The 23,274-nt window shown below is 44.1% G+C and overlaps 1 protein-coding gene and 1 long non-coding RNA gene across 2 annotated transcripts; one reads left to right on the top strand and one right to left on the bottom strand.

The window, feature by feature from the left end:
- Positions 1-3,211: 3,211 nt before the first annotated feature.
- On the bottom strand, positions 3,212-9,224 carry SAYSD1 (SAYSVFN motif domain containing 1). Its single transcript, XM_002926511.4, has 2 exons — positions 8,914-9,224; positions 3,212-3,832 (listed from the first exon to the last, which is right to left on the bottom strand). The coding sequence occupies exons 1-2, from the start codon at positions 9,118-9,120 to the stop codon at positions 3,488-3,490; spliced, it is 552 nt and encodes a 183-aa protein (XP_002926557.2). The 5' UTR covers positions 9,121-9,224; the 3' UTR covers positions 3,212-3,487.
- LOC117802329 lies at positions 8,841-9,883 on the top strand. The gene is made up of 2 exons (XR_004625477.1): positions 8,841-9,031; positions 9,734-9,883. It is a non-coding gene; the product is annotated as an uncharacterized LOC117802329 (long non-coding RNA).
- The last annotated feature ends 13,391 nt before the right edge of the window (positions 9,884-23,274 follow it).

Here is a 23,274-nt window from a genome sequence, read left to right on the forward strand (position 1 = left end):
ATAAATTATCAAGTGTGGGGAGAAGGAACTGGGATGAGTAGCAGCAGCTCTATGCTACCCCCTGGTGGCGAGATCTTCCATGGCGTCCCAGCCCCACCGGGTACCCCGGCTCTCAGGGTGGACTCACTGCGCAAGCTCACTTACCGGTTCCCCAGCAGCGCCAAGCCTAAATACAAGTATTTGCTGGTAAACAGTTAACAGCGTGACTGGCAGGAAACAAAACACGCAGTTAGGTTTGTATTTTCTTTTGCCCAGCTGAGGATCATTGTTCTGCCAATTGTATAACTTCCTTTTTTTTTTTTTTTAATTTTAGCACAGAGCTTTTGAGCCTAATCTTACTGAAGAGATCCGTCAAAAGGCAAATGTGGAAGACCTCCTAGACTCAAGTACAATCCTAATAGCATAAGATATATATACCTAAACCATCAATGGTAAAACTCCAGAGATTTTGAGGAAAGTCACTGCACCCACCAACTGGGACATTCACCCCTGCCCTGCCCTGGAACCTCAGAATGGGTCAAGGCCAACTTGAAAGTGATTGACCTAGAGGTACATAACTCAGATGATTTAGCCTGAAGGACAGGCAGGATTGAGAGAGAAAAAGCAACAGTTCGCCAGTCTGGAGGATGCTCCGTGTCCCCTGAGATTAGATAAGAAATAATGTGAAGTGGCATTGGGGGTGGCTCAAGTTCTTTTAGTAAAGAATTTCCTAAAAAGTGCCTACAACTTGGACCTGGATTCTTCTTTAGGTGTCACTAGGAAAAAAAAATATTTGGTCAGGAATAAATGTGCCCAAGGTGAGGGTGCCTTTTTGGGGTCCCTTCCAGCCCTACAAGTGGAGATTCATTTAACAGTCTCTGTGAATAGACAAGATAGGATAATGTGAATAAAAGCAAAAACCAATTTACTTGTAAGATTCGGACAGAAATGACCTCACCCGTGCACACAGCAATCATAGGGAATGAGAGCATCTCTGGGATTTCAAGTTTCCTGGTGAGAGAGGCAGCCTTTAATGGAAGCTGCTTGCTGAGCTAATGGTCAGGCCCTGAGTGGAAATTCTGAGATCAATAGGCCTTTCTAAATTCAGGAAATCAAGACTGCACCTAAAGCTTAATGGTCTGATAAGAACAGCAAATACATACTGTCCTATTCTCTCTTCCCTGCCATCCATTTAATTGGTTCACACCCCACTTTTCCTAGAAGTTAATGCTGTCATTACATGCAACCTTTGGCAAGAGGTGAGCGAGGAGAGGTGATAGATCGTGCACAGAAAATCTCATGAAAGATGGGCTTATGGCAATCAAGCTCCACCTCATTATAAATAACTACATTTGCAAAGAATGCTAGTGAGGCCCACACCTAAGTTGAGGCTCTGCTATGCTTAAGCAAAATCTCTCCTTTGCTGAGATTGCTACTTGGATCAAAGGTTCCCAATTCAGAGTTACAGGCACTCTGTTTTCGGTAAAAGTTGGAGCTACATATTTTTTAAAATGAAAAATTCTTTCTTAGAACAATGCTTATTGAACTGGGCATTGTCACGAGTCTTTGATCAGGGATATTTCTTCCTTGTATTTGGCTTTTATGAAATGTAAAAGCCCAAGTAAAAGATCAGGGAGATGAAGAAAGCCTTAAGAAAACAAATCAAGAAACAATATCATGCATCTTGAATACGAGTAAACTTGCCTGTTTCATAGGGATTCAGCTGTTTCCCACACTTTCTAGAGGCCCAGTGACACAGAAGTCACGGAAGACAAGACTTCTTTATGAGCTACAGGGAACTCCTGCTCCAGAGACGACTCTGAGGGACAGCTGAACTCCCGACCAGCAAAGGGCTGCACAGAGATGCTGAGCAGATAAGCAGAACGTTCAACAAGGGCTGAAACACACGGGGTTAGTTAGCCGCAAAGTGTGAGTCATGAGAATATCCCCTCTGTTGTCCTCCTACAACTGACACTTATCTCACTCTACTATTTTTTAAGTTATTTATTTAGTTTAAGTAATCTCTGTGCCCAATGTGGGGCTCGAACTCAGGACCCCGAGATCAAGAGTCACATGCCCCTCCAACTGAGCCAGCAAGGCACCCCATCTCACTCTATTATTGATATTGCTTGTTTTACTTTGTCCACCACCCCACTCCCAGCTGGACCATATGCTCAGAGTGATGAGAATATGTCTGCTTTTTTCATTATCCTATCTCAAGCGCCTACCAGAGTGCTGGCACTCAATGAATAAAAATTAAATTTAAATTGAGCTAAGATTTTGTTATAATAAGCAAATCAGGCAAGAAAGAAAAAAGAATTCAGCAACAAGCATCCATTATTTAATAACATCTCACAAATATTAAAGTTACTGTCATAATATAAGAATAACTGAATTCAGAAGTTGAAAACCTATTGAGGAATCATTAATTTCTTAAAATCTTAAGTTTAGGAAAAACTATTGCTTTAACACCAGACACTTCTTACTTATCAGTATGATCCATAAAAAAGATATTTAATGGTTTGCTTTGCCCAATTTTAATGAACCCAAATTCTAACTTTGTACTGGAAAAGGAAGGAAATCATGTCTGGATATCATTGTTTACATAATTTCTCACCAGAAGCCACAGGCGACAGGACTGCTCACTCTAGAGCCTGCAGAATATAAGAAACATACCGAGCAGCGAGTAAGTCTGGAGTTCCACTTTCACAGCTCTTATCTGAACACACTCAAGAATTTTTTCTTGCTGAATTTATCATGAATAACCGCTTACCAAATCTATCAATATTGACTTTGTGAAATCCCTCCCCACACCTGTCACATAGGACTTTGTCTTCTCTTATCTTCCTTCATTGAGTGGGAGCCGAATAACTGAGGGCAATGGGGATCTGTTTCTGAAAAGAGGATGTTTTAAAGATATTTTATTTTTCAATACCATTAATGACTGAAAAAAGCAAGATTTAAAGCAGGAAGGAAAAACAAAAACCACAAAACAATGAAAAAACAAACAACATCAACAACAACAAAACCCCCCAAAAAACAAAAACCAAAATTTAAGTTGCAAGTTTTGGTTTTTTTTGGGGGGGGGATTGCAATAAAAATGAAAAGACTTAAAGAGAACACTTATTAATTGCACAGTCCTGATGTACCTCACCATGCCTTCAAACAGCTGGGTATTTTAAAGTGATCTCCTCAGCACCCTTCTAAAGCTCTGAAAACCACCTTTCTCAAATAATGAGACAAACAGATTTATTTCCTGAGTACGTAAGTTTGATAAATTGCATCAGATCCACAGTGAGTGTCTTTCAGGGGGTTTAACCAAAACCAAAGAAAAGTTCAAAGATAAAACTGCAGCAAAAGATCTGGGAAAGAATGTAGAACTTCACAGTCGCAGAACTAACCTGCAAGCTGTCCTTAGTCTTGGGCACCTGAAATCAAACCCACCAGCCCATGTCCAAGGGCTAGGAGGACCACGTGGGAGGCTAGCTGCACAACAAGAGAGTTGGTCCTATCTCCCCTCCAGGGGTCTAAGCTGTAACTCGCGTTCCAATTGCTCTGCAGTCAGGGTGCCCTGGATGGCTTCGCAGCCTGGGTTGAATACAGAGTAGGCACTCTTCTCCCCCTCTCTCTTCTCTTCGGGGCTCCGTGTCCCGACATACATCCAGTAGAACAAGGACAGGACAAAATAGACCAGGCCAAATTCCAGTTCCACAAACAGTCCCAACAGGACCAACCAGAGAAGGACCTTCAAGAAGGTGATGTTGGTCAGGAAAGACTGGTCCCGTGGCGATGGCAGAGGAATGGCTGTCTTCTGTGGAGGCTGTGACGTGCTGCTCCCAGGCTGCGCCACTTCCTAGGACACACAAACAAACAGAAGTAAGAATAAAGGGTAATGGCGCTCAGAGGATCAAAACCAATCTGGAGAGACAGCTCTCACTGCTCTGAGAAGGCTTCTGGCTCATTGATTTCTATTTTCCTGCCCTGCTCTCGAAAACAATCATCTCCAAAGAGCTCACGTGCTCTGCTGGGACTGAATCAAAACTGATCTGCACTTAGCTAGAGGTGACCTGATAAAAACCTTACAGCATTCACATGGTCTCCCATTCACCGGAGTCACTTCCTCAGATTAGTCTGCTGCTACACACAGATATGCAACAGCCACACCTAATGTTCCACACACAGAACCCGTGTGTTTATTGAGTTGATTAGATGAGCTACTGTTTTGTGAGTGACATGATTCTAAAATGAGGACTATACTAGAAGCAGGAAACAAAAATCCCTTCCACTTATTAAAAAAACATCAGGGGCCCTTGGGTGGCTCAGTCGGTTAAGCATCTGCTCTCAGGTCACGATCCCAGGGTCCTGGGATCAAGTCCCACATTAGGCTCTTTGCTCAGAGGGGAGCCTGCTTCTCCCTCTGCCTGCCACTCCCTGCTTGTGCGCTCTCTCTCTCTGACAAATAAATAAATAAAATCTTAAAAAAGATAAAAATAAAAACAAATCCTCAGTACAGCCACAACCTTTCCATCCCGGGACCACCCTACACACCCCCAGGCCCAGGCAGTGTCTCCTAAGTGGACTCCCTGCCTCCCATCTCTTCCCTCTCCAAACCATCCTATGTAAAGCTGCTAAGTGAATTTCCTAAAACACCCATCCACCTTCTGTTCACAAACCTTCAGCAAATTTTACTGCCTTCAAGTTAAAATTTAAACTCTTTGGGCTGGAATCCAAGCAAGGCCTTCCATTTATTCAACAGTTAGAAATGCCAGTATACAGTCCCCTGTGTTGAGTGCTAACAGGAGACAGAGATATTTAGGTAGCTTTAGGGAGGCTTGATCTCTAGTCTGGCATTTTTCAAACTTTTGGGTATGGCCCATAATAAAAACATTTTGTACTGGGAACCATCATATATACATATAAAGAATAGAACAAGTTTCACAAACCAACAAATATTCTTCACCACATATGAAATTTTCATTTTCTATCCATTTTTAAAAATTTATCTTTAATAGAGGACTAGATCGTCCAAATTGATTTCACCACCCACTAATGGGTCACAATTTGTAGACTGAAAAACAATGGTCTAAAAAATTCCCTGTGCAACACAATCCACAATCCATTGCTTTATCAGTTGAACCTCTACTCCAGTTCAACAGGTCCTACTACCCAAAGACATTGTCCACCTGTAGCCTGGGACAGGCATGACTGGTGAACTGTGTATGCTTGAACTCATCAAGGAGGGGTGCCCCCTCTGCCCCCCAGAGCACTAATTGCCTGTCTTTCTCACTGAGCACCGAACTATTTGTCAGTTAAGTGTTTTTCTTTTATAGAGGTCACAAGTGTCCCTAGATTGCTACCAGGAGGCCAATGGACTATCGTTCATTATCTTTTGGTGTCTCCACAGCCAAACACAGCACTCCACACGTAGGTTCTCAATGCAGAGCACAACTTTTGGTTCACTTCTTCAATTATACTCCCCATTCTCCCTGTGATCATTTAAAAAGGGACCACAAACATTATTTGGTCTCAATGAAAAATATAGGTCACCTGATTTACGTTGGTTCAGAAATCCTATTTTGTTAGAACCTCTTTTAATGTCAACGTTGTAATCGTTACATTTCAGTTAGATTGGAAAAGCCCATACCATGCTATCAGCAACACACCCCCTCCTGTCACACACAGATTTGTTAAGGAAATAAATGCCCCCTTTGGATTTGACCACTGTCCACAATAGGGAAATCACTGAAAGTCTCAGCAGGGAACTAATATAATCTGATTTATATTTAAGATTACTCTGGCTGCCAGGCAGAGAATGGGCTACCGGAGTAGAAGCAGGGAAACTGTGAGTAGCTCACATAGGAGGCCCCGTAAGGGAGGAAGACTGGGCATAACGGGGGTGGGGACATACAAGTCAGAGAGAAATGATGGACTGAGGGATACGGAATACATTTTGAATGTGTATGACTTGAAATTCACAGTAGACTGAATTTATATTTAAGGGAGTATAAAAAGAATAATGCTTATGGCCACCATTTATTGAGTGCCTTCAAGATGTCTGATCTCCTGTAATCCAGGAGGCAGGCACTATGGATCCCAATTTACTGATACGGAAAAGCTGAGATGTTAAGTAACTCCCCTAATGTCACACAGCGAGAGATAGGCAGAGATGAGGTTGGTGTATGATCCTAGGATGGTCTCCCTCCACAGCCCTTTGTACTTAATTAGGGGCCTTTAGGGGGGATGGTAAGGGGAAGGGTTAGAGATCTAGAAGGAGATGCGGGGGGGGGCAGCAACCAATTGGCAAAGGGAAGAAACAAGAGGAGAGATACAGAAATTCCTTTACCTTGTTTGGCACTTGCTTTAGTACCAGTGTGGCTTCTGCTATAAAAGTTGTGTATGCAAGTGTTTGTGGTCATCGCAGAACACAGAGGCATAGTTTAGGGAAAGTACACTCCCATTTCTCAAATACCAAGCTGCTCCGCACCTCAGGACCTTTGCACCTATGGTTCTTTTTGAGAGGAATGCCGTCTTTCCCTCACATCACCTGGCTGGCTCCCTCTTCTCCTACAAACTTCAGAAAAATGTTACCACATGTGCCCTTGGCCTTGTCCCAGATTTCTCCAAGAGCAGCTCCTTCTTATGAAATGCCACCTCCTCAGTGAGGTCCTCCCTGCTCACCTCATTTAAAGTAGAACTCTGCACCTGTCACCCCAAATCACTAGCACGGTATCCAATCCTGTTTTTTTCCCCTTTCATAGCATTCATTATTCCGCTCTTCTGTTTCTTGTCTGTTGCCCTAAAAGCAAATGCAAGTTCTGCGAGAACAGGGCTTCATCTGCCCTTATCCCCCCGTTTCCCCAGATTCAGGACGGGAGCTGGAACACAGTAGGCACATGATATAATTTTGCTGAATAAATGAATGATGGTAAGGGAAAGGAAGAAATTAAAAGATGATTCCTGAGTTGGAGGGAGTGATGCAAAGTTGGAGGGAGTGATGCTTAGCCAGGTGACTCCAAAGAAGGAGGGCATTTGAGCAGTGGGTCAACCTGAGCCAAGGGCTGGGGTGAGGAATCACAGGATGTCTGGGTGCCTCGGGGCTAGCCGGTGGACTGGGGGCTGCTGTGCGATATGCCTGGGGAGGGAGACAGGGGGTTTCTGCAGGATTGAAGAAGTCACAAGCATTCTGGTCTTCACGTGTCAGAAGCTTGTCACAGACTGAAATATTTTATCTTGGCGACTGTTTTCCTCAAGCTAAATTGGAGAGTGGGGGAAGGAGGATATGGATGCTTCCTTATCAATGACAACCAAGAAGCAATTACAAATAGAAGGCTAAAGAAATTTCTGACAAGCCACCCTGTGTCAGCAAAATTATTAAGAGAGATGGACTGTAAATTGGGAGGAAAAGAAACAATTTAATGAGAATTTTCACACCAGAGCAAACTCAGGAATGATAACGGAGTCAATGAAAATGAGCTTAAGACAGAGTCCCTTATGAAAAACAGAGTAATAAGAACCAACTGTGCGTCCAGCATTTCCTGTCAGCCTTTTGTCAGGACATCAGCTTTGGGGCTTTTAATAATGGAAACTTTCTCCAAGTTCACCTTCTCTAGGTCCAATTCAATGATCTCATATTCCTTTGGAAATGAGACATACAGGCAAATACTCATTGTGTGGATTAGACATTGTTTTTTAACTGCAGAGAGGAAAAAGGGTAAGGGAAGTAGATTCTAAAATCTTAAGCAATTGTGCTCAGTGAGTTCTAATCAACAATAAAGTTATCCCGAGACAAACTGCATGCAAGGAAATGTATTGTTCTGAACCCTGCTGCACTCGCTTTCTGTAAGTCTGACAGAACCCTCCGTGTCATGGAGAATAATATCTAATCTAAATTGAGTAACGAGTTCTCTTTGGTTTAAAAAGTTGCCAGATGTTGTGCAGTAATAAATGAACTAAGAGAAATAATTTTAAGAGGAGTAAGGGACACTTCTGCTCCAATACATTTTCATTTTCAAAAGGAATTTTTGGCTCTTATTACACTTTTGAGATACAAAAGGCTTTGTCACAGATTGTCTCAAGGCACCCAATTTCCCTCGATGTGGCGTCCTGTATTCCAACATAGATAATCCAATCTCACACCTGCAAGGCACCTTGCCACTCTACTCCTGAGGGAAAACTAAATGAAAAAAAAAAAGATGTGAATCAAGTTCATCTGCAAAATAAGAGAATACCAAAAATTAAAGAGTGAAAAGTCTGTAAGACTATTCTAATTAATGTTTTCACCGGAACATTCACTACCGAACTTGAGTAAGTTTCCCTAATTCAAGAGCGGTGCACAAGCATCGGCCACCTCCAGCAGTTAGAGCGACCACACTTTTGCAAGTTTTGTATTCAAATGCAATTTCTAAAGCATAGGCTCTTTGGGCTACTGGCTGCCTGTGGCCCAGGTGCGAAATCAAAGGAAGCCTTAATTACTGCCACTTTTTAGCAGTATCCAATTAGACCTTTTACCCTCCATTAGCGGAGGGCTGCGGCTTAAAGCTGTTGTAGGGAGGTTTCCTGAAGCCACAGGGCATCACAATAACTCAAGGGCAGAGGTGCTTTCCTCCAGGGCCCTAGACTCTTGCTTTCCGATTAGAACCGGGAGCTGCGTGGGTCGCGGGCTGAAAAGAAAATGTCAAAGCCACGGATCAGTGCTGACGCGAGTGGCCGGAGACGTCCGGCCCAGACCCGGAGCAGGCAGCAGGCGCCCGCAGGCCAGTTACGCCAGCGAAGGTGGGAACCAGAGGAGGGGGCGGGGCCCGCTCCCCACCGGGGGCGTGGCCTGCAGGCCGCCACGCGGCGGGCGTGCCGTGGGCGTCGCCTCGGCCGCAGTCTTCTGGGAGGCCACGACAACGTCCCTGAAGCCGGCTCCCGGGGGCGAGGCCTCCCTCTCACCTGAGCGAGGCTGGGCTGGGCCCGGGTACGCGCGGGCCTCGGTTTCCACACCAGGAACCGTTTTAGCCAGCCTGGGGCTGCCTTTGGAGTTGCAGTTGCTTCCGCCTTCTCTCCTGAGGTTTGTGCACTCGGGCTCCAAGTGTTAGGTTCGGCCGCCGGCCCGGCCCGTTTCCTGGCCGCCCGGAACTCGGCTAACCGCTGTTCCATGGCACGCGCTTCGCTCCCCGCCCGCCGGGAGCGCGCACCCGCCCGCGGGGCCCCTGCCCTCCGCCGTCCGGGGTGCCGGGCCGCACTGCGCCTGCGTAGCAACGGCTCTGTGCCGCGCCTGCGTGGTGGGGGCCGGGCCGGCGAGCGCCGGGTTTGTGACGTTCGTGGGGCGGAATGTCCCGCTCATAGTCCCCCGTAAGCGCCCGCGGCCGTAGTGTCAGCCTTTCAGGCGAAGTGGTTAAGAATTGGAAGCACAGGAGCATCTGGCTGGCCCAGTCGGAGGAACATAGGACTCTTGATCTCGGGCTAGAGAGTTCAAGCCCCTGTTGGGTGTAGAGATTACATGAATGAATAGAAACTTTTAAAAAATGGAAAACAAAGACTTAACATTGTTCCCCTCTCCCCTGGGGGCTCTTCCGAGGAAAGTTCTGCACAGTTCCATCTCGCTTCAGTGATCTGCTCCCCCTCAGGTGGAGCATGCCTTTAGCAGTTAGGCACTAGTTTTGCTCGCCAGTTTCAGAGAGTCCCAGGGCATTAAGGAAGGCCCATCATTTCTGGGAGGTTCTGGGTCGGAAGGAACAAAGGTTACAGTCGCCCCTTTTCCTTTTAACAGGTCTGCCACCCTTGCACTTGGAGGATGACTGTCACCGCTCGCTCAGTCTCAGCAGGCCATGCAGACCCTCTATCATAGCTTTTGCCACAATGCAAACTACCTCTCGGTGTGTCGAGATGGGTCAGAAACTAAAAATACAAAAAACAAAAACTTTTATTGGGGGGAACCTAAAATACACAAATCTTAAGTGTACCGCTCAATAGGTTTGTAATTATGAATACATCTATATAGTACTATCTAGAAAAAGAACGTTTCTGGCACCCTGAGGGCTCCCTTGTGCCCTCTCCTAATCACTACGCACCCAAAGGTTCACAATTCAGGTGTCTGTTAGATAGATGTTTAAAGCTCTAAGCATCCAGCTAAGTGCCACTGACGTAATTGAGACTCAAATATCTCTTGGATCTTGCTGAGTTGGAGTCAAGAAACTAGACAAAGTAGAATGGAATCTTGCATTCATTTAACAGATATTTATCAAGATCCTGCCGTGTGTCAAGTATTGTACTTGGCACTAGAGATACTGGAGTGAATGAAATAAACCCATTTTATTTGCGCTTCCATTCTAAATAAACAAATGTATAACTACATATTTATATTTTATGTAATGTCAGGTACTGATTAGTGCTGTGAAGAAAAATAAAGTAAGGACTAGGGATGATGGGTCTCTTTAGAGCTAATGACCAGGGAAGACTTCTCTGAGGAGTTGCCATTTCCCCAGAGACCTAAATGAAATGAGTGAGCCATGTAGGTATCTGGAAAACAATGTTTCAGTTGTAGGAAACAGCAAGTGCAAAGGTCAGCCTGAGACCTTAAGTCTATGCTTGACTTGCTCCTAGAACATTAGGGAAGCCAGTGAAACCAAAGCAGAGGGAGGGAGAGAATTGAAGAAAATAAAGATTCACGGATATCCAGGTGTTAGAGCCTTATAGGCCATGGTGAAGACTTTATATTGCGTTCTGAGAGTGATGGTAATTGCTTGGAAGATTTTGAGTAGACAACAGGATAGGACATATTTTTGAAGGATCACACTGGCTACTTCAGCTGGGGCCCTAAAAGAGTGCAAGAGTAGAAGGAAAACCAGTTAGGAAAAACAGTAGGACAAGAGAGACTGACTGGGCTAGAGTAGTGGTGATGGGGTGGTCAGATTCTGGAATGTATTTTGAAGATCTGAGCCACATGGTGTGTGGATAGATTGGATGTGGAATGAGCGAAAAAGGAATGGAGCATGATAATGTCTGCCATCCTCTCTCCCCCTCAAATACACACCCTGAGTAACCAAGTGAAAGGTGCTGGGGCCCTCCACCGAAGTGAGGGAAGAGAAGAATAGGAAGAGCGGAGAATGGGATGAACATGGAGAGTTTTGTTTCGGACGTGCCAAGAGTCTGAGATGACTGTTGGATATCCAGTGTAGGCAATTGGATGGTGAAAATGAGTTCAGGGAAAAGGCAGGACTGGAGATGCGTGTTGGAAATCATTAGCATGTGTATAATATTTAAAGCCATGACACTAGATGAGATCAATTAGTGGGCGAGTGTGGATAAGGAGAAAGGGTATTTGAGGACTGAGCCCTGAACAGAGATGGTTTGTAAGACAGAAAGGAATGGGGTCATCATACCACAATGACCTCTTCTAGAGAAACCACGGGGAAAATTTCTTGCCTATCTTGGTGTCTGGGGCAGGTCTGCTTCTCTCAAGGGACTGGAGGTTCTTTTATTGATTGTGTTTCCTACTTGATAATCACACTGAGACCCAAGAGCTGCATTTATGGTCTGCTTCTAGTGTGTATTTACACTTAAGGCATGTGATCTGTGGGCTCTTGTGATCAGGGTCCCTGGCAGGAAAAAGGACACTTTCAAACAGGTTAAGTAAGGAGAGTTTCATGAAGGACTTATTACAAAGGTGTGGCAGGATAAGGGGAGCCAGTCAGGGACGGTTCACAGTGTTACCAGCCTCTAGGCCTCAAGCAGCAAGAGGACACAGTGGTCATCAGACCCTGTGGGACCAATAGTATAGGAAAAGCCCAAGACAGGGGAGCCCTTTAAGGAGGACAGACCACGGAGGGAAGGAGGGAAGGAGGAGCCAGTGGAGACCGTCCAGCTGAGCCCTGATGCCATTCCAGCCCCAACTTGCTTTGACAACCTTATATTCCCTTCACCGTGTTTTCCAATTTATTATATATTTATTTTGTCTCAGTGCTTTGTAAACCCCTTTAAATCCTTTTTGGAAGAGGATGAAAGAATGAAAAAAAGGAAAGATGAAAGAAATGAACAAGTGCTGAACTACATTTACTTTTTGGATAAGATTATGAGGCTAGTAAATAAGAAGGGTCCCAAAGTGTACTTAATGTGTGAATTTAACATTTATTATGAAATAGTTTATATATACACCATATTCATATATGTACACACACACACACACACACAAACCTGGGGCGAATTTGTATGTGTATACACATATATCATATTTGTAAGTTAAAAGTAATAAAATATTCACATGCCCTGTGATATTTTAAATCCTTGGCCTCAATTCTCCACTCCTCGTATCTGTGCCATAAAAAGCGGAGTGTACTTTCCCATCCCTTGACTTTGAACTCAGCCATGCAGTTTGCTTTGGCCAATGGGATAATGGCAGACATTATGCAAGCAGGGGCTTGAAGTGTCTTGTCTTGTTGAGTGCACTCTCTCAGTACTCCGTGCTACCATGAGATGAACTTGCATCAGCTAGCCAGCCGGTCTAAGAATAATGAATCGTGGATATAATCATCCAGTTGACCCACAGACCTGCCATTGAAAGCTGAGGTGCCCAGCTGAGCCTAGCCTTAAATAGCTGACCCTAGCTTACCCCAAGATGTATAAAAAACATGCGTATTTTATGTCACGAAATTTTGTGGGTTTTGTTACACAGAAGAAGCTACTCAAGAAAGAGATTTCTCTGTGTGCTTGTGGTCCATTCCTGACTCTGTCCCACCTCTTCAATGTATTAATGTAGTGAGTTACATTGAGTTTTTGTTAAAACATCCTACATTCCTGGAATAACCCGAATTCAGTCACATTATAAAATATGAAATTGAAAGCTAAATTCAGTTTAGTGATTTTTTTAAGGACTTTTGCATCTATGTTCATTAATGAGACTTTTTTTCCTGTAATTTTCTTTTCATGCACTGTACTTGAAAGGTTTTGGTTTTAGGATTATAAAAATCCTAAAAATCCTTTATGAAGTAAGCTGAAGTGTGCCTCCATCTTCGCACCCCCCCCCTTTCCTAGAACAGTTTGAATAGAATAGGAATTAACTGTTTCTTGAATGTTTGATAGGACTTAGCAGTAAAACCATCTAGAGTGGGTGTTTTCTTAATCAGATAAATAAGTGTAAGCTACAGTTAAGTGGAGTCGTAGCTGGTCAACACGGTCTTACCCGAAAAGTGTTAAGAAATGGCTCAACATTAGTCTGTCCTGTCTGATGTTTTGGGGAGTGGCCTGGATGAAAAATTTAAAAGCCAATTTATCATATTTTCAGATGACAAAAATGTAGTAGAGGAGATCAATAATTATGTCTGTAAGGTAAAAAACAAAAACAAAATGAATTTGATTCAGTTTATCATGATGAAAGGATTGTGGAGATGCTAGGAGGGAACTCTACCCTTCTAGATTTGCATTTATGTTTTTNACAAAATGAATTTGATTCAATTTATCATGATGAAAGGATTGTGGAGATGCTAGGAGGGAACTCTACCCTTCTAGATTTGCATTTATGTTTTTATAGCTTTGTGTCTTAGGCATTGGCCCTGAGAGCAGTTTGTTTCAATAGGACTCAGAGTTTTCCCTGACCACAGACTGGAGAGGAGGGAGCGTATGCCATGGGTGTTTCAGCTGCTATAGTCTGTCTGGTTGTCATAGTGAGAGAGGATCCCCCATGTTCCACGATCTTTTTGGTCTCATCCTTGTAGGTACGGCATGACATTTCTGAGCGCTATGCTTTTATGACAAGCCATAGCGTGTGCAGAGGAGAGTAATCTGGATAATATTTCTAGAACAGTGTTTCTCAGCCTTGGTACTTCAGACCCTTTGGGCCAGATAATTCTTTATTGTGGGGGCTGTCCTGTGCCTTGTAGGATTCTTTTTTTTTTTTAAGATTTTATTTATTTACTTATTTATAGAGAACACATGAGTGGGGGAGGGGGAGAGAGAGAGAGGGAGGAAGAGAGTCTTAAGCAGACTGCGGCAGTGCCTGATGTAGGGCTCGATCTCACAACCCTGAGATCATGACCTGAGCTGAAATCAAGAGTTGGATGCTTAACTGACTGAGCCACCCAGGCGCCCTGTCTTGTAGAATTCTTAGCAAAATCCCAGGCCACCACCCGTTGTTGCCAGTAGCACTCCCTGCTAGTTGTAACAGCCAAAAATGTTTCCATACAGTGTCACAGGTACCCTGAGAGGCACATTTGCCCCAGGTTGAGAACAACTAGTCTAGAGACCATATTGTGGTAAGAGTGGCAAAGACAGTGGATGATTTGGGTCAGAGGAGAGGAGTCATAGTGAAAATACACCAGTTATTTTTAGAAACTATTAAAAGGGCTATTGTAAGTGGGGGAGGAGGACCGTTCTGTAGGGCTTCGCAAGGCAGAATTAAGGCCAGCAGTCAGAAGTTACAAGGTAATGCATGTGAAAGCTTAAAAAAAAAAAAAGGACTTTTCAGCAACTCTATTATTTTAGCAGCAGCATGGGCTCCCTCGAAGCAGTGAGCTCCCCGATACTAGCAGTATCCAATCAGAAGCTGACCAGCCACCTCTCAGGAATGTTGTAGAGGGGCTTTCTGAACTGAGGAGAGATGTGGTTAGCCCAGATGATTACCAGATCTCTTCCAACTGGAGAACTTCATGTTAATGCAAGTAGAGCAAACTGCAAACCGGGATAAGAGAATGGAAGACTTTGGGGCATCAGGCTAAGAATATGTCATATAAGGTGTTGGCATGCTGCCCCATCCCCCCAGATCTTGCTATGGCTGCACCTGCTGATGGCTTGTTTCTGTAAGCACCTGGGGGCTTTCTCTGGCTGCTCAAGTGTGTTCAACTAGTGCATGAGCCAGACTGGCAGCAGTAGGGGCTTATTCCCCCCACCCCTCAAATAGCCTCCAACCAATTTTGAGTGGGAGTTGGTGGATCAGTACCCCAGCTCCCTCACCCCTGATGTGGGATGGCTCTGAGGCGTGTTCCACAAAGTCTTCCAGGGACCATCAGGAGGAGCAAGGCTCTGTTGCCCGCAGCAGTACGTGCTCATTAAAGCATCCTGTATCACTTTTCTTCCCTTTCCTGTCTCACTTCCCTGCTCCACCATCCATGCTCCCAGGACTCACTTCCCTGGTAAACTTCTTCCATTCAAATCATTGTCTCAGGATCTTCTTCCAAGAGAGTCTAAGGCAAGACCCATGCAAGACCTAAGCAAGGCAGAAAGGGAAGTCAACCAGTGGGCTAGGTGGTAGTTCAGATTTATTAGACCTCTGTCTTGAAGTTTAAAGCAAGCAAAACAGGGCATTTAGACTGGCACAATCTCAGCAGAATGATATTTGGTGATGGAAATAAAAAAGAGAAAGGAAGAGGAGGGGAAGGCCATAGTGCCTCAGGTGAAGGAGCCTGGACCAGCTTCTGGGAAGACGAGTTGGCCCACACATGTTGAGCCCTGCGGACGACAGGATCCAGTCATTCTGTGATTCAGTCCTCGAAGGACTTCAGAGACCATTCAGTCAGCAGATGTTGACTAGAATCTTGTTATAGGCCAGGCCCGGTGCCAGGCTTTGAGGATGCAGAGAGGCATAAAATACAGTCCCAGCCCTGAGGAGTTGAAGGTCTAGTTGGGGAGGCAGACTCATTAAAAGACGTGAAGGTCTGGGGAAGCAGAGGACGGTCACTGATCAGGTTGGGGAGTAGTATGACTTCTTTAAATTTCAATATGGGGAAACTGAGGCCCACAAAGGTAAGCTGATGAGGTTATATATTACCGGAAATTGCTGTAGATGACAAATATTTCTGGAGAAAGTTTTTTCTTGATCGCAATACCTTTTGCATTTACATTAGAAAGTGTTGCCACATGACCCCTTGGCTCCCCACCTTCACACCTGTTCTTGGCTTGGTGGTCACAACTGCTTTTGCCTGACAGCTACTGCTGGTTTGGGTTTTTGCCTTTTTGTGTCCCCTACCTGACTTATAGGGATCTTGTGTTCCAAAAGAGCCCAGGAGTCTATGCAAGTGTTTCCCAGTCGGTCCTGCCTAATCCCATTATCTGAAGCTTCCTCGTTGCCCTCTTCGGCAGGTCTTCAACTCCCTCTCTCTCCCAAGATCTCAAGTTGTGACAGTTTCCCTACCTGACTTGCCTGGTGTTGCTCTGTTTTGAGTCCTATTGTGCTTAGCTGTGATGCTCAGAGAAGTGTCTCCCGTGGCTTGTAGGACAGATGATCAGACAAAGCCCACAGAATTATAGCAAACATCATCTATATGTAAATCCCATCCCCAGGCTCTCCTTAAAAGGATCTGAAAGTATTTGGAGAAGAACCTCTTTGCAGTTCGAGGGCACACATAAAGCATAACGCAGTAGGCATTGTGTTTCAGATAAGCTTGTTTCTCCCTGGTTATGTATGGGGATAGAATCGGAAGAAGGCAAGCTTTTGCCCTTAAAAGTCCTTTGAAGAAATGGGCTATTTGGGTAAAATATATATGCACGCGCCCAGAGTGGTGTATTTCCTGATTCTTGACAAAATTGGCTGCTCAGCCTCTTCCTTGGAAACTCCTGCCTTTCTCTCCAGCCCTTGACCTTCCAGAGTCTTGCCTGAACACAGGGGTCTGGGGCCCAAATGGACCCATCTTTCATGCTAATAGCATTAGTTGCTGCTAAGGCTTGGAGGGAAAGCTGGCTCCTTCTGCGTGACTTAGCGGCAGGAACACTGCCAGGGCGTCTGACTCTGCTTGGTTGTTGTCCGCTCAGCTGTTAGTCATTTCAATGCCCTGCACCCCGGGGAGCCATTATTGCTCCTGTAGTAAGGTGGACATGATGGAGGGGAAGTGAGGTAATTCTTACCCAACATTCAGCCTTCTTCCAGCTTGCGTGTTACTTTTCTAGACTTGTATCCCAATGGGAAGATTTTCTGGCTGAATTCTTCCTTAAACAAACAAACAAACAAACACATTTTTTTAACCTTGAGGACCAGTTGAGTAATTCACTATCAACAATGGACACTTGTTGGGCTCCAATAATAGTTGATCTTTGCGGAATGATTCATGTATGCCAGGCACTGTGCTAGACCNAACACATTTTTTTAACCTTGAGGACCAGTTGAGTAATTCACTATCAACAATAGACACTTGTTGGGCTCCAATAATAGTTGATCTTTGCGGAATGATTCATGTATGCCAGGCACTGTGCTAGACCCTGCAGATTACTATGTGCTTTAATTTCCTCGAGGACCCTTCAGGAATGCACTTGGACAGAGATTAAGTAATTCGGTATCACACAGCAAGCCACTCACAGGGCCAGGATTTGAATCTGAGGCTGACTCCAGAGCCCAGGAATCCACTTATTCCACCTTCTCCTCTGCGCAGACCACTTCCAAGTTTCCACAAATACAAACAAGCATGAATTGTGATCCCCGACCTTCAAAAAACTTAGAAACTTGCTGGGAAGATGAAACAAGAATGTGAAATGCTACATAATGCCTGGCACTAACTGCTAAGTGGTTCTGTCAGTGGAACAGACAGGCAGGAACTTATCAGGCAGAGGAAAAGATCAGTGAAACCGGGGTGGTCGAAAAAGGCTCCATGGTGGAGGATGACATTTGGCCTCAAAAGATAGAAAGGACTTAGGTCCTTTCCTCCTTAGCTGAGAGGAAGAAGTCAACCAAGGTATGGAGGACTTTGAACACATGGGTTCAAGTCCCAGCTCTGACATTATCTCTACAATCCTAGGAAAGTCATTATCCTCTTTATTGCTCCATTTCCTTTACTATAAAGAGAGAGGCTCAGGGAGGTGGCATGGAATGAGGGAGAAGGCGGAAGTTTGGAAACAGAAGAGGCCTCAGAGAGGTAGGGAAGGAGGAGGTAGTGATTTCTGGGGGGAGGGATGTTGACAAAATTCTCTCTTGACTTAAGTGGTGATTCCCTGAGTTATCACTGTGATAATCCATTGAGCTGTAAAGTCAAACAAACAAAACCCCTCAGCTTCTAATTTTTATTCTGCCTTAGGCAGTAGTCCCTCTATTTCTTTATCTATAAATGGAGGGATAATACCTCACAGGAGGATATCAGGATGAGCTGAGCTGATAGGGGCACCTGGCAGTACCTGGATCATTGTAGATCCTTAGTCAACATGCACAGCTGAGGGAGGAGGAAACTAGCGTGCTTCATACTCAGTGGGTAACCAAAGGGCTGGGAAGAAGCAGAGGGAAGAAAAGAACATCTTCCTAAGCCAGACAAACTGGAATGCACGTGGAGAATTGGTATGTTGGAAGGTGTTTAGACTGAGGAAGATACTATTCACCTGAGATGGTTGAATTCAAATTGTTTCCATGTCAAAAAGCTGACATATGGCTTCTGTTTCTGCCTTCTTCCCAGACTCCTTTCACTCCCCAGCACTTGTTTGAACTAAAATAAACCTCTTCCCCCCATTACCTTAATAGGCTTGGGCTAAATTTACTCAACCATTGATCTCCCCTCAAGGTTGGTTTGAGGTGGTATTGCTAGGCCTGTCAATCAGCCAGCCTCCCACAGTCTGTTTGTAGGAGCCACTGGGGATTCCTGTCTGCCTCACAAGCAATCCAGCTGGCAAGGACACCAGACTGAGCCCCTCTGTGAATCTGGGATTTCCATGCTAATAGGGGAAACTGTAGAGGAGTCTCCTTCCTTGCCAGGAGCTGCTCAAGACATGGAGGGATTCCATAGTGAGAGATTCTCTGATTAGAGTTTTCATCATGCCACCATACCCTCTTTTCTTCCCTCACACAAAATCCACTCCCAAACTCAAGCCTCCTTGCTCCCCACTGCCCACCGGAACCCTACTCTTTAGTTATGCTAATTTATAATTTCTCAAACATCCTACACTGAAAATATCCTGCCTCAATATCTTTGCCCACACTTTTCCTTTTTATCTGGGGCACCCTGTCCCCTTTCATCACCTATCAAGTGCCACCATCTTACATACTTGACTGAAACATCTTCTTCTCCAGAAACTGTCTTAGGCCTCGTTCCCCAGCTGGGGTTTGGTTTCCACAGATACGTTCTCCTAGCACCAACTGCATCTTCTGTAGCAGTCTTTATGGTCTGTATTAAAGTGGTTGGTTTACTGGTTAGTAGGATATAGTTTAAGATTTTTGAGTAAAGACCAAAAATAATAGTAGCTTAAACAAGATAGAAATTTATGTTTTCCTTCTTGGCATCACTTTAGAGTACCACTGGGCAGTGATCCAGGCTTATTCTGTTTTGTTGCTCTGGCATCCCTAGGGTATTGACCAGTATGGTGCAAGTGGCTCACTACCAGGCCAGAATTCTGGCCTGCCTTAATTCTAAAGCTAGCCTCTTAATCACTAGGTCATATTGCTTCTATTAGTGAAATTGAGCTCATTGCAGATTGGAGAAGAAGATGTGAAAAATGTTAGAAAAGTTCAAGGTATATTGGGAGACACTTTGAGTGCCTGGTGGGAGTGGAAGGAGATGCAGTCATGAAGGTTGGATCTCATTGTGCAGGACTTGAGTGTCAAAAACACATCTGGTGATGCCAGTAACCTTCGTTGTCAGATAGTGTCATTTCTCAAGCTCCAAAATCACTGCCTCTGAAGTCAGAATAAGCTCCAAGTACCTCTCCTAAATCTTTCTCACATTATTTTGGAGAGACATGGGTCAGATCTTTACAAAGGGAAATGGAGAGGAGAAGCTAATACTCAGTGAATCACTTCTAAAACCAGAGCCCAGGGCCTGATCCATCCACCTCTGAGCTATTTCCAAACCTGACTGATCATCCTAATCACCTTGGCACTTGAATAAAAAAGAAACAGGATCCTGAGCCCTTCAATGGCCCTTGAATCTCTAGGGCGGAACTCCGGAGTCTGTATATTTTTGTAAAATTCTTTCAGTGATTCTGATGGAGAGTTGGGTGTGGACACCCTTGCACTTAGGAGACCTATAACCACCCCGTATTTAAGTGCAGATTCACCAATTGAGCTCTGTTTTCTTTCATGGTGACATTTTTCTCTTTGGACCTTTGGCAAGGTAATTCTTGTTTGACGTTCTCTTTGAACTCTAAGTAAGCCCCAGGTTGTTGCAATGTCCTAAAAGTTTTAGACCTCCAAGCCTGTTCAATGACAAATCCATTCTCTAGAAACTTAAATACAGAGCTGAGCAATTCAAAATTTTGGTTAACTCCCAGCCCAACTGTTTTACATCTTGTAAGGGGGTTTGGAAAATCATTAGACGTCAAAACTTCAAGTAGACCCCTGATAGAGATTTTTTTCTTCCTGAGATTTGACCATCCATATCCATGATTCTCATCTCATTAGTCCCCTGGACCAAACTTTCTGTCTTTAGAAAATCACCCAGGCAGAGGCAGAACTCAGTAGTGATAGTAGAACATTTATTTAGTGCCTGCATGAGCCATATGCTTTGTATACATCATCTCATGTAAACTTCCTTGACAAGCTGGGGATATTAAGATTATTAGTCCAGGGGCGCCTGGGTGGCTCCATCTGTTGTTCATCTGCCTTCGACTCAGGTCATGATCTCAGGGTCCTGGGATGGAGCCCTGCCCCAGGCTTCCTGCTCAGCGGAATATCTGCTTCTCCCTTTCCCTCTGCCACCCCTCCCCTCTCGTGCTCTCTCTCTCTCTCTAAAATAAATAAAACATTTTTTTAAAAAAAGATTATTAGTCCAAAATAAATGTGAAGACTCAGGCTCTGAAAAGGAGCAGAACTGGCATTCAAACTCAGATCATTTGAGTCCAAATTCTGAGTTAGTAAACTACTTTTCCCCTGTGTGTGTGTGTGTGTGTGTGTGTGTGTGTGTGTGTGTGTGTGTGTGTGATGGAGGGGGAGCTGTGTGGGGGCAGGGACGAGGAAGAAAACAAGGAATAGAGGTGGTGAGATAGCATTTCCTTGTTGGGGCCTGATGCTTATTATCCTTTTCTGTCCCCATCCCACGTAGCCTCTTCATGTTCTTGCCAGTAGCAGCCAATACAGAAAAAGCTTTTTATGCTCCAAGGCAAACTTTAGCAAAGAAAGTTGAGCTCCTTCTACAGAATCTAGCTTTCCCTGCGCATCATTTTAGAGCCTCAGTAGACCCACAAATATAATTTCCAGCTAATCACATATGCGCCAGACAGTTATGATATATAATAAGTGATTAACACATTCAGCTGATTCCCTTGAAGACAATTCACCAAATTTATTGGAAGGCACTTTTATTCAAGATGCCACACAGATTCTTTTTTCCACATTTCCTTCCTTTGCTGATTCACTGTGTATTGTGCCTGAATCATTTGGTTTTTTTAAGTCAACAGAACCGAATGGGAGAAGCCGAGGCCTATGATGGGGAAATGGCAGGTTTGGCTCATGAGAAGTATGTGTGGGGCACTCTTTGGGATCAGGAGTGCTCTAAATCTGAGACCCTTGAAGAGGGAGATAACCATCAAATTTGGTTCAGAGCTTCCCTTGGAGGTTGCTATTATTTGTTGATGGGAAGAAAATTATACTGGATCCCCTTGGTCTGTGGCAATTAGAGTGAATTCTCCTGCGGCAGCCCGGGCCTCTAGAGCTTTAATTGATTCTGATGCAGAGTGGCTTAAAATAATTCACTTTTCCACAAGCTAATCTCTCATTTCCCAGAGCAGATTGAATTGTTCAGAAATGAGCCATTGAGAGAAATCTTCCCACTCAGTCCTAGATTTGTGGCATATCATTCTAGAAAAGATAAGCCAATGCAGGGGGTGGGGGATGGGGCGAGGCGAGCTGTGCCTGTTCTGTGACTCCACATTTTTTTCTCCAGTCTGGACAGTCTCACCCTTGTCCCCCAACCTGCCTGATGAACCCAGGATAATGTGCATTTTAAAAAACTATTCTGTTCCTATGCAACTTAGAGTCCTGGATGGTTAAAAAAATGTTAGTGCAACTGTGTGGAAAGGGTATCATGGTCTAAGTTCTTACCCTGACCCTGTAACCAGCTAGCTCAGTTTTCTCATCTGTAAAATGAGCCAGATGGATTCCTTGCCCTCTGAAGACTTAAATGTGATAAAATCCATTTCATTATTCTAAAACACGGTTTCCCAGCCTCTGCATGAATAACATTTGGGGGCAGGTAATTCCTCGTTATAGGAGCTGTCTTGTGCATAGTAGGATGCTGAGAGGCATATGTGGTTTCTGCGTACCCCACTGAGTCACACCCACTCCACTGAGTTGCAACAACAAAAACTATTTCCAGACATTGCCAAATGTCCTTTGGGAGGCAAAATTACCCCTTTAAAAGCTCCCTATTGCCTACANGGTTGAGAACTACCTTTAAAAGCTCCCTATTGCCTACAAATAATGCATCATTTATTAAATATTGAATATTATTTATTGCTACTTGGTAAGGCCAAAGAATAACCGCGTCTCAGTCCCTGGCCTCAAGGAACTCAAGGTCTAGTTAGGAGGACAGACAATGTAATCTAGTGTGGCATATATAATGATCAGGTTGCAGGGGAAGGAAGGGGGAAATTTTTTTGAGGGAGAAGGCAAAAAGAGCTCAGAAAGCTTTTTGAAGAAACTAATGATTAAATTGAACACGAAAGAATGAGTAGAAATTAATTAGGCCTTCTCAGCTTAAGAGAACAGCGTGGTGACTAACATAATATAATTTAAAAAAATGTTATTATACAAAAAAAAAAAAAAGAGAGAGATAGAACAGCATGAAAAACAGGCCTAGGGGTGAGGAAAGGGACTTACTCCCACAAAGCTGTTTGAACTGGAAAGTAGTGAAGTTGAATCTCTCAAGGTCAAAAAGATCCCCAATTCCAGCTGTGTGTGTGTTGTTTGTTTTGTTGTTTTGTTTTTAGCATGCTATTCTGGAGAAGAAGTTTAGAACCCTAGAGAACACCAGCCTTCTTTGTTCTGTTGAATCCCCAACAGAATGTGCCTGTGTGGAGCTCTCCAGGGTACTGAACCGTATCCATATAAATTGCCCGTAATCAGCAGTTCTCTACCTAAGGACCTGCCTGGAACCCTGCCCTTTCCTGATCCTGACTCCTGTCCGTGCCTGCCGCCCTTGGCTGAAGCTATGTAGTGGAAAGAGCATAGGTTTATCAGCCTAAATGATTCAAATTAGGAGACAGTCAAATAAATGATAAATTTATTATTATAAATTATGGCATGTCACTGTGAAAGAATGTTACACGGTGGTGGCCATATATATATTTATATATATATATATATATAAATATATTAAAATTATTTGGAAATTTACATGTTTTCTAAGATACCTTGGAATCAAAGGACTGGGATGTGAATCCTCTTGTCACTAAATAGCTGTCTGACCTTCGGTCAGT

This window comes from Ailuropoda melanoleuca, chromosome 5 (assembly GCF_002007445.2).
Source record: "Ailuropoda melanoleuca isolate Jingjing chromosome 5, ASM200744v2, whole genome shotgun sequence".
NCBI classification, from domain to species: domain Eukaryota; kingdom Metazoa; phylum Chordata; class Mammalia; order Carnivora; family Ursidae; genus Ailuropoda; species Ailuropoda melanoleuca.